This window comes from Taurulus bubalis (assembly GCF_910589615.1).
Source record: "Taurulus bubalis genome assembly, chromosome: 1".
NCBI classification, from domain to species: Eukaryota; Metazoa; Chordata; class Actinopteri; order Perciformes; family Cottidae; genus Taurulus; species Taurulus bubalis.
The window spans coordinates 41,019,595-41,031,753 of NC_136589.1; the positions used below are offsets into that span (position 1 = coordinate 41,019,595).

Here is a 12,159-nt window from a genome sequence, read left to right on the forward strand (position 1 = left end):
AAACTTGCATATTTTTTGTACAGTATTTCTATTTTGCTTCTTTTTTAGGACTTCACAGATAAATATTGCACTTTTTACCTTGTGTTTATCTGATAGCTGGAGTTACTTTAATACATAAACACATTCCCACTGATTTAACTATCAAACACTATAAAGATCACATTCTTTCACAATAAAGACCTTTTCTTTTTTATAGCTAAAAGCTTTTTCCTGTTATTACACAGCAGGAGTGCACTGCAGACATTTCACTTGTAATTGAGAACAGCAACATTGTGCTAAACACCACTACTCCCTCTTTTTGGTGTGCACTGTATTAAAGTGTTAGCCAAGAACAGCAGAACAAATGATGCTTCAGCGCTCAACACTTGACTAACACGCCCGCTTCCTACATTTCCTTCAGTCAGCAGTCTGATTCAAAATAACTCAGAGCTCATGACACAGATTTGGGTCATCAGACTGAATACATTAATGTCTGTTACATCCACGGAGGAGCGTTTCATTTTTGTTTGTATGCATATCACTGTGTGTGTGTGTCTGTGTGTGTGTGTGTGTGTGTTTGTGTGCAGGCCTCCCACACGTTTTAATCTGTTCATCATCTGCCCACAAGATGTGTGTGTGTGTGTGTATCTTCTACATACATGTCTCAATGGGAGGTCACCCCGGGGGCGTTTCTACCCAGACAGATACAACGCATTCCTCGACAAGCTGAAAAAGACTTTATTGTCCACGCTGCTAATGAACAGCCCATGTTTGCTCCAACGAGGGGCGAATTTCCCGTCGCGCGGATTAAAAAAAAGAAAAAGGACAAAGCCTCCCGAGGACTCGTCCTCCCAGGAGGAGGTCACAACTCAGTGTGACCTCCTGGCCGACCTCTGGCCCTCGCATCCCGGCGGTGGACGGTCCCAAAGCGTGACATTGAGTTTTCACGGGCCTTTTAAAGTTCACAAGGAGGCAGGTTTTGGGGAAATCCGATGAACAAAGGGAAGTCACAGTCATTCATAATTGGTGGATTACGAGTGGAATTTTTTTATTTTGACTTTTTCAAACCAGTCGTACACCGGATTATTTGTAACACTCTTCGTTAGACTTTCAAGTACATTGTGAGTGAAACCCGTCCGTGTCGCTTTTAAACGCTCAGAGTATGGTGACCTAGTAAAAAGACCAAAAAACAGGGCGATTTGGGGTCAAACAATCACAGGACCTTCACCCAGGAGATCGGTGTTCAAGTCGCAGAGTGTTGTTGAGTTATTTTGAAGTGAGGTTTCATGACACGACTACATTGTTTACATACTTTAAAGCCCATTTTAAGCCCAAGCATGTTTAAAAAAGTAGTTTTGCAGCCTAAATTTAAGGAAGCTTTCTGGTTTGAATTCACAACATTAACTACATGTTGCTTTATCTTCATTTTTATCAATCCATTTATCTAAAATAAAAACTGTATCGGCAAAATAAAAGGCAAAGCCGTGCGGAATTCCTCTAATACAATACATTTAGAGATTTCTTAATCATCTTAAAGTTCATGTAAGACCATTTTTTGCTTTGCTTTGCTGAGGTGTGCAAGCTGCTGTTGTAGCTCCAGAAAAAACAGTCCAACGTAGATTCCCATGGAGTCCAAAGCAAACGTAAAAAGCCAAGAACTACACAAACTAGAAGTTGAACAAACATCATCGGTGTCACTTTAATGCCACCGGGTGCATAGAAATACAGCAAGTATGAAAAACGCATTATCCCAAGAACACGCTTCACACTGAGAGTACACATCTGGTGAACGTCTGCGTTGTTGTGAACTTGCGTGAGGACACGCCACACATGCATCGAGGCATCGCTGATTGCGTTTCAGCGGGATCAGGACCGACGTAACTATGATGTAACGAAAAAAAGTACTGATGAAGCCTGAGGCGGAAAACTCCTCAGACCTAAAGATTTAAAAACTGGCCGATGAAATGAGACGCCGACGCCAGGTTGGATGAATCCTCCCGAACCTAATCGCCCAATCAGTCCATCCGTTCACTCATCTCTGTCGTTCTTCACGCTGTTCATCTAAATGCTCCCAGAGGATTTAAAAATAAGTGGAGCCAATAGAAACCGTGTGCAGAAACAACTAAAACAAGCTTTACCGTCACTATTAAACCCAAACGTTTACTCTGAAAGGCGGCCCCCCTATTGTGCATTAGAAATAGTGTGTGTGTGTGTGTATGTGTGTGTGTGTGGACATCTGGTGTTCATCAGTGAGTGAGTCCTGTAAATCCTGGGATTGCAGCTGTGCGTGACGTTGCTGTCCGGGTCTCCCTCTCCTCCTCCTCCCCCATCCCCGAACTCTCTCCTCGTTAATCTGCTCGTTAAGGATCTAATCTGACATGTGTTTTCATTTGTGTGTGAAAGTGTGTGTGTGTGCACATGTGCGACTCACTGATGAGCAGGCAATCCACAACAGGTCTGATTACATTGACCGCAATTTGATAGTTTTATTGTGTGTGTGTGTGTGTGTGTGTGTGTGTGTGTGTGCACTTTCTATCAGAGAGAGAGAGTGTCTTTCCGTGTGCGTCCTATTTATTCTGCCTTTGCACGTGTACGTGTGTGTGTGTGTTCCACATGTGTGAGCAGAGTTATGCGGGACGCAGAGTTTGGATCTATAATTGTTTAGAAAAGCAAATCCAAACAACGGCGAGTTGCATAAGAGAAACAATAGCTGGACTCAAAGTTCACCCTTCCTTCCGTTGGACAAATATTTGCTGCCGAGAGACGAGAGTCAGCTGGAGGACGTCAGCCACTGTTTGAACTCTAGTCTGACCAGAGTATATATTCACTGAGAGATCAATTATACAACCTTATCAAATGAATAAAAAGGATCAAATACAACGCTGTGAAATCACTTTGATGCTTTCAAACGTTGAAGAAAAGCCAACAATTTTATCAAACGTGCTGATGAACAACAAAATAAAGACTTAAAAACTACAATACCAGGACCCTTAAAGTGATACAGAGTACTTCATCTGATATCTTTTTTTCTACCTCATCCATTACACTACATTCCTCATGTGGATGTTCGCGTTTAGTTGCATTGAATGCAACCACAGGCCGTACTTTCAAACGTTTAGGTGGCATCTCGGTCTCCATCAAATACGCCGTCCACACAGACTGAGAGTTGTAGCTGCAGCGGGAGTGGGCCAATCACACAGAGCATTAAATACCATACAAACAATATTTTTTCTTCTTCTATCTGGGTACAAAAAGGATCAAATGCAGGTATTGTTAGCATGAAGAAGCTTCGATACCGAGCTCTACATGATTAATGTAACCTCAGATTAAATATCTCGAGGAATTGCTCAACTCTTAGTCAGGGGAAGTTCAACGCTTTTGAGTCATCCTCACATGTTTTAGTTCCAGTTTGTATCCCCATTCAGATGAAGCATGCAGCTATTTTCAGCACACACACTGTAACCCACATCCCTGTGTAGGGCAAAGTTAGTGACGATGAACCTCGTGGAGCGTTGAGCAGCTAGAGACCCAGTTCTCAGAAATAAGACTTCACATGAATGCTAATGTTGCTCCCTGCCGGTTTCCCAAAAGGCTTTGCTAAGACGTTAGCGGCGATGTTTTTGGGACGTTTGTGGCGTTCTTCCTTGAAGTGTCCAGTTATTCAGTCACGACTGAGTGACTTTACTAAGTACCTTCACTTTTTCAAGCTAATTATATTTCAAAACGTTTCAAACAAGTGGTTTTAGGTATAAACCGAAGGATTCACCCTCATGTATCTAAATGGAGAAGCAGTGGAGAGACAAAAGGGAATGAAAACACAACGAGTGCACAAAGAGTTCAGGGAGTGTGAAGAGAGAGAGAGAGAAAGAGAGAGAGAGAGAGAGTGATGGTGAAGGAGGTGGCAGTCTGAAAAAAATAAATGACAAAACAGCCTGAGGGTGGAGGAGGAAGCGAAAGACAGCGAGAGGTCTGTCACCGAGGTCAGGATGAGATTGACCATGCCAACCAGCCTGAAGCCATCTCTCTCTCTCTCTCTCTCTCTCTCTCTCTCTTTCTCTCTCTCTCAGAGTCCGTCTGTACTCGTCTGCCCTCTCTTTCCACACGCCTCTCTCTCTCTTTCTTTCTTTCTTTCTTCCCTCGACACATCTGTCACGTTGTTTTGGTCGTCTCGTTCTTTAATAATAAGCCACGCTCTGTGTGGATCACACTGAATGACCAAATTACGATCAAACTAATGTCCTCTGTTTGAGGAGCTTCAGCAGGAGGCCCCATTGCATCGTGGGGGATGAAGCGATTTCGGAAAGCAAAGATGGCATGAGAAAAGGGAGAGATATGAGGATCCGTAGAGCCGTTAATCTCTGTTCTTCTACCCAAACCCTCTGAGTATTTTTTTATGGCTTTTGCACAAATTGGTAATACCTCTATTTCTCTTTCGTACAAATCACCGTGGAACCAAACCAAACTAAACCGAGCAGAACGAGGGGAAAGATTCAGGCAGGCTGCACGTTTTGTGTGTTCATGAGAAATTACAAACGTTTACAGTTTAGTATTTAAGTTAAAAAAAATGGTTGTGATATTACATGAAACTGGGACAATTGCTCATGCAGACTACAAACAAGAAAACAAAACAAATATCCATCCGCCGTTGACCTAATTCTCACGGCTGTTTTGCGCTCCAAAGTAACAAATAGAAAAAACACATCGCTGCAAAACACAGAACAAACAACCAAATTATTTTTGATGGCTCACGCCTTAACTTTCCTTGGGAGCGCGCCACGGGCCAACCGATCTGTGGCAGCGGCACATTCAGTCTTCCTGTTTTGTGTGTGGCTGCTTTGGAACTGAAAACACAACCATCTGGAAGGGTTTGCTTTTATTTTCTTTGAAACTGGCAAAGGCAAACTGAATGCTGAGCGGAGGACCGCTGGTGAATTAATGCCTCGGTCTAAAAGCCGCATAAAGGCTGCGATTCATCAGAATGTTTTCCTGCTGCGGCACAAACACGAGACTGCAGACAACAACCGACGGCAGAGTTACTTGTTTCGCACTTTTTTCACGAAGAGGTGACGAGGAATTAACTGTGAAGTTCTTCCAAATGCATGTCCATCCATTCCATGCCACGATCCTTCCAGCCATCCGATGAATCGTACATCTGTCCTGCAATTCTTCCATCGATCTCTCTGAGTCGACCCCTCCGGTGGGCTACCTATCAACCACACGTTGATTTTATTCATCCAATCATCCGTCCATTATCATCCAACAATCCATTCATCTTTCATCCAGCAATCTCCCCTCTGTTGATTCATTTCATCGGCCATCTATCATCCAGCGATCCATTCATCCATCACCCATCTCGGGGTTCGTCCATACCTTTCCATCATCCATAAAATTAGATCCGCCACTAGTTATATCGATTCACCCACAAATCCTTGAAATCCATCGTCCAACCTAATGGTCCATCCATCTATCCGCTCGTCGTTCCATCAGTTGATCCAAGAATCTGTCCCGCCATCTCTTGACCTATTCATCTGTCCGGAAATTCTTCGATGAAAATCCTACGTTACATCCAAAAACACGTCTTTGGATTCATCCGTCCATTTATTCATTCATCTATTTGCAGATCCATCCATCTATTGACCCATCTATCAATCCTGCCATCTACTCATTATCATCTAACACTCTATTCATCCATCCATTTTTCTTTCTTCTTTTTTTTTTACAAAAGCTTATTAGAAAACAAGGTATATTTCAAATACTTCAAGAATGCTGGATGTGTTCAAGTTTTTCACACACACACACACACACACACACACACACACACACACACACACACACACACACACACACACACACACACACACACAAGCAAATGCCTTCCAAATGTGTGTTTCCATTCATGTGACAACTCCAGGCTGCGGTCTTGTGACTGTGTCTCTGCTATTTTTTTATTTTTAGGAATAATACTGGACTTTGATTGACTTAATTTCCCCTCAGCAAACATTCTACAAGTCTGTTGAATTCTGCATGAACACATTCTTTGAAAAGGACGTTCAATCTTTTGGTGTTTTGGGTCAAAGTCTCCCACAAGTGTTTGGGTTGAGATCTGTTTACTGTGACGGCCGTCGCAGTTTCTTTTCAGAGATTTGTCCCTTGAATGTTCTGTGTCTCTCCGTGTCCCTGTTGGCCTCAAAACCGCCCGAGAGCATGCACACTGAAGCTGTGTGTGCGCCGCATGAAGCATACTATAAGTGACAGAAAGTTAGGTTGCTGCCTGTGTGTGTGTGTGTGTGTATGTCTGTGCCAGCGCCGCCTCATGTGGGAGGAAACAGTTCAGCCAACTCCTAAAAAGATGTCCCAAATTATCTCGTCCACCGACGCATGTTCCTTCCCAGCGCCACTGCTCTATTTCGCCGCGCGCCGCGGGGATTCGCTTTATCGGGCCGAGGCTATTTCAGACGTGGACGTGAGACAAGACTCGTTCTGGTGGCCCTCCAGATTGGCTCACGGAGGCCGAGCCGATGGATCTCAGGGTGTTGGGAACAAAAAAAAGTGTTACTGGTTCTCGTCAGAACCCGACGTCTGTTCACCCCGAGCGCAGATTGTGACATTTGCGTGGAAGTAAAAGGTCGGGGTCGGAGTTATCACCCAGACTGTCTGCTTCCGAAGGCCACACATTAATCTCGTCAACCTCCACGTCCATCTTGAAAGATGACGTTTATTGGGGGTGAATTACACGTTTATGAACCAGTACAGTTGTGTATTCCTCTGATGACATTAAGCACTTTATCTGATACATATTGTTTATTTGGGATATTAAGTCATTGTTTCCCAACGGACTACTTTTAGTACAAAAAAACACCGCACGGTTTCCTCCTTCATGAATCACACCGGCAGAAGACATTTTTCTGGCTGACAAATATGTATTTAAAAACAAAAAAACTCTGTAATTAGGGATCATAATTATAAACCACGGGTTCACGATGATGCATCGGGAAGACATTTTGTCACCAAGATGTCGGAAATGTCGCCTGCGTTTGCTTTTGGCTCCTCTGTTTGGCTGCTTAACGGCAGACATGTTTCACAGCCTTCGTTCCATTTTGGTCCAGTAATTTAATTATTATGGGACTGGGAGAAATGGGCAAGCAGCGACAGGCGATCAGGAGAGTGTATTTGACTGTGGGATGGTAGGGTGTTAGAGAAAGTGTCCTGTAACCTGAAGGCCACCGGCTTGATTTCCCTGCAGACACTGAACTCCAACATGCTCATAGGAGTGAAAGGATGAGAGCTAAGCTAAATCCACCGCGCTCCTTAGATAGCATTTTATCTAGAGCTGAAACGATAAGGGGGATTTGTTTATTGGTCGACGAGAATTCAACACTAATTCTGATTCTGATCGCTTAGTTTTTATCACAAAAGAAGGGGAAATAAACAAAGCATTCACTGGTTCGAGCTTCCTAATCGTGAGGATGTGCTGCTTTTCTTCTCAGAGAAAATTGTATTTCTTGGTTTTTGGACTGTTGGTCGTCAATTTTTTTTTTTGAAAATGTAGACTATTTTCTGACATTCTATAGATGAAACACTTTATGTATTAAAACATACACGAATGAACAACAGGAAACAATTGTTTGTCTTAGCTCTACTTTTGTTACTAAGCCGACATGTTTCACCACTGTTCAAACTAAACGATGATTGTTTTGGTTGATTAGACGTTGACATTTTGTTTCTGAGCTTTATTTAAACTTACTGAACACATAAAGGCTGCAATCAACAATATTGATAAATACGGCCACAAACTTTCTTGATAATTTGATTAATCGTCTGGTCCGTGTCGAACAAAACGTCAAAAGAAAATCCCATGAAAAATGTACAAACAAAGTGGCATCGTCAAATTGTCTGGTTCTATCCAAAACCCAAAAATGTTAACTTAACAATGACACAAAACAGGGAAATGCAGAAAACCACATTCCAGAAGCTGGAACCAGAGAACGTTTGGATATGTCGGCTTAATTCATTACCTAAACCATTAAGTGATGTCAAGATTAACTTTCTGTTGATTGACGAATCGGTAAATTGTCAAGGCGTCCTCATTTGATTCTTGAGGAATACAATTCTAGTACAATCACTCCCCTCTGCAGAGAAATATGAGGTCAAGGGTCAGAGGGCAGAGGTCAGATAGGGAACTGGGAGCCACGGTCAATGCTGGTGGTCCCATGTCTGTCCGCTCCACCAGTAGATGGCTCGACCTTTTGGACTTCGACTTGGTGCTAACACATTATATTCTGTTGCTCACTGCAGTACCACGTTTTGAAGCCGTCTTCAAACTGTGAAATAAAACTCTCAGGACATTTTTAAGTGGGTCTGCGGTCTCGCCAAAGGCCCAAGTCCACCCCCACCCCAAATGAGCATATTTTGAACATTTGACTCGCTCCCAAAAACAACACTGCTGCTGCCAGGAGAGCTACGAGCTACACCCCGCCATCGTCCAACATAAACTCACACAACAAATAATGAAACCGATCGAGCGAAACGAAGGCCCACCCCCCCTGAAGAAAACCGCCAAATGACATGTCACGGTGGCTGCAGGGTTGTCCGGGCTGTTGATCGGTCACAGGTTTGAATCCTGTAGCTGTCAATCCGAATGTGGAAATGTCTGCCTTGAGTCCACGCGTACAGTCTCGTCACATAGAGACAAAGAGCCTGGACGCTGACAAACACCTAGGAGCCTCTTCAGATGCATTAAAAGATCAACTTTGACATCTTAGGAAAAAGTGTACGGTTCTCTGTCAGATAGACGAAGCTCATCACCCCTCATACTGGATGAGAACACATCACTAAACTGACTAAACCGTACACTTTGACTTTACAACGACCTTATTCTAGCCCATTAACCTATGGGAGAGTCATTTAAGCAGACGATAACACTCTGTTGGTGGTGCCAACCACTGGCTAAAATGTTATGAGCAAGATTTATCACGTTTCATTAAGCACTTAAACAGCATCATTACGTACTTATACGGCTCCCTGGGTTACCACACAAAATAAGGTCATTGCCGAATGAGCTTTCCCTGAAGAAAGCTTTCCTGAACGTTTTGCTTAAAACACTGAGGAGGGCGTGTTATCCCCGGAAAGACACACAATATCCACTATCTGTCCAGAGTGGCTCTAATGTCCTGGTGGTTTATTAGTCCCCCGGTGGTGCAACATGATCCAATAGTATTGGAGGACCCCATCTGTGAGGCGGCGCTGGACAGCCGGCCGTGATTTACACAGGAGCCGTTTATGGAGCTTTTAAAAAAGACAGAGGAGCCGACATAAAAACAGGCTTATTTATGGAAGAGGGAGCAACACATGGGCTGTTGTGTGGTTGCACACAATCCAGTGTGTGTCTCTGGGTCTAAGAGACGTGTGTGTGTGTGTGTGTGTTTGCAGGTTTAGTGTAGTACACTCAGGGAAACACCACCAGACATGTATAGGAATGATTTGTGAGTGTCTGCGTGGAAAGTGAATGTCTTGTAAGGCTTTTTTATTATTATTACCAAAAACTACCCATTGCTTTGGCCTGTGCAGAGCCTTATAAGCTAACAGAGCTGCATTAACATTTACTTTTATTATTGATTTATTTGACATTTGTTTTCTCCGGCAATCAATTAATTGACAAAAAAAAACAAATCCAACAGGTTTACTATGATAAAAGACAAAGTAAAGCACAAAGTCTTCATATTTGATGACCTGGAACTCACTTGTTTGGCAATTTGGGCCGAAAAATGACCGAAACGATGAATCAATTCCCAAAATTGTTGCCAACTAATTTCCTGGCAATCGATTGATCAACTCATCAATGCAACTGCTATTGTAAATAGTAGATTGTTCCACTACCACTGCTGTAATGTTTGATTTCATTAATTTAAACCCAAAATTGGCTCACCCGCCGTCTAGACTGCGAATGTATCAGACGCGTTTCACACTCACACAACAGACACTCTCCTTTTAGTAAGAGCAGTGAGTGAGGAGTCAGCAGTCAATCAACGGCGGTATAAACAGGAAATAAAAGGTGTTGTGAAGACGTGTGAATCACCGCAGACACGAGATGTCCTTGAGCAGGGGGCCGTAAATGAGACCCAAAATTCTGTGCAGCTTGGTGCAGCGGCATGCGAGGACAGCCATGGACAGACTCAGAGACGCACACAAACACACACACACACACACACACACAGCCGATCTCATTATCTCCTGGCAGAGATGATAATACTAATAATCATAGCGAAAGGTGAACAGGCAAACAAAGCTGCTCACGTTTGCGTCTCCTCAAACATCCTCAGACTCACTTCCAAACAATTTGTAAAAAATCTAATTAGATCCTTGAGGTTCTATTCCTGCAAACAAAAGAGCCAGACAGACTCCATTCCTCCTGCAAACACAAACAGGTGAGCTCTGCCTCCAAATGAAAAGTAAACACCATTTATCTATGAGCAAACTGAACTCCATCAATGAAAAGATGGTGTACGCAGAGTTTCGCTGAATCTTAATTCCTGCCCAAAACCCCAAAACCTCAAAATGCCATAAGACAAACACCCTCATCGTCAAGTGTGAATTCAAAAAACCCATCACACCCCGTTTCCTCTGAAGTAATTTCAAGTGCAGCCTCATCTGTGCACCTCCAGCTGCCTGGGAGCAGATGTAGAACTCCTTGACCAATAGGGGGCAGAGTTTCACCCTGTATCCGGGCAGGGTTGAGGAGAGAGCGAAGGAGAATAGAGAGAGAGAGAGAGCATGTGTGTCTGTGTGTGTCTGTGTGTGTCTGTGTGTGTGAGGGGTTGAACGCTTACTTGCAGTCCCTGTCCTCCAGATCAAAATGCGGATTGAAGTTGATGAGGATCTTCTGCCCGGGCTCCGGGGCTGTTATCACCCACACGCACTGCTGGGAGGGCGGGTACGCGCCCGGGTAGCCCGGGGAGGTCAGGTAGTCCGCGGCGTGGATCTCTATATTCCCTCCGCACTTATCTACGCCGCAAGAGAAGGCAGAAAGTTGTGCAGTTAGTGGAGAGAGAAATGGACTTCCATGGGCACTCGAGGTGTTATGACAGCACATTTTAGTGTGAAAGATTAAACCAGGGAGTGAGGATATGAGACCTCCAGCTGGGGATCACCATAAATCCATATGTCCACTATGGGGCAGACATGATGCTGACAGGAAAGCTCTGATATCTGACTATAAATCCACATCCTGGGGGATTCCACCAGCCCAGAGAAGGTGATAAAACTTCCAGATTACACTATTTCTTTTTGAAAAAGGTGATACGCAAAGCAAGGTGCGCCTGCCGTAAGGTGTGATTGCGCACATGAAGGTGCGCTGTCCGCTGCTGCTGCTCCCGCAAACGGGCAGCGGGATCCAATTTAATTCCCACAATTAAGGATTTATGAAATTGCATATCGAGCTTCAGTGGCAACGCGCGCAAAAGCTCCAAAAAAAATGCGTCTTTGAATATATCTGAAGCGCAAAAATGCGTAATATGTTCATTACAATAAGGACAAATTATATCTGTGATACTACATTGCCGGGTTGTAGTGATTGCAACGTACTTTAAGCATATTTTTGCTAATTATAATACATTTTGTGTGTATTTAGTATTGCATCCTTAATTATGGTTAATGTATGAGGCTAATTACAGTGCAAACACGTTGAACCCCTGCAGACGGGCTCCCAGAGGGAAAGCCGAGGCATAAACAGGTGAGAGGCAACAATGCTGCAAAAATGATGCAAAAATGTATCAATGTTGTCAAGCCACAACACAACCACACACACACACACAACACATCCACACACCTACCGGTCTGAGTCAACGGAGCCACCAGGAGGACTTGGGTGGAGAGGAACAATAGCAATCCACTCATCCTCAGGTTGTGCAACACAGACATGCTGAAGGAGAAGATGAAGGCGAATGGAAGCGGCACGTCCAGGAGAGAGGACCAATAAATGTCTCAAAGTAAGAAGAGGGCTGCGTGTCGCATCCTGCGAGCTTTCAGCAGAAGGTCCCAGCGGCTGGCAGGGAACAACTTGCCAGCTCCTGGAATAAAAAATGTAAAAAAAAGATAATAATCCAAAAGCAAGAAAAGAAGAATCAAAAAAAAGGGAGAAAAATCCGTTGGCCAGAAGTGGCAGCTGTGCTCTCGGTTCTTTAT

General features: G+C 43.8%; 1 protein-coding gene across 1 annotated transcript in view; it reads right to left on the reverse strand.

The window, feature by feature from the left end:
* Nucleotides 1-11,895, reverse strand: part of LOC306738112 (neuropilin-1a-like) — a gene marked incomplete at both ends in the record, with an annotated part of 75,552 nt that extends 63,657 nt beyond the window's left edge. Inside the window, 2 exons of the mRNA XM_079219941.1 lie at nucleotides 10,806-10,980; nucleotides 11,808-11,895. Of these exons, the coding sequence (XP_079076067.1) occupies nucleotides 10,806-10,980; nucleotides 11,808-11,895 (263 nt within the window). The remainder of the gene's footprint in view (nucleotides 1-10,805; nucleotides 10,981-11,807) is intronic.
* Between the last annotated feature and the right edge of the window lie 264 nt (nucleotides 11,896-12,159).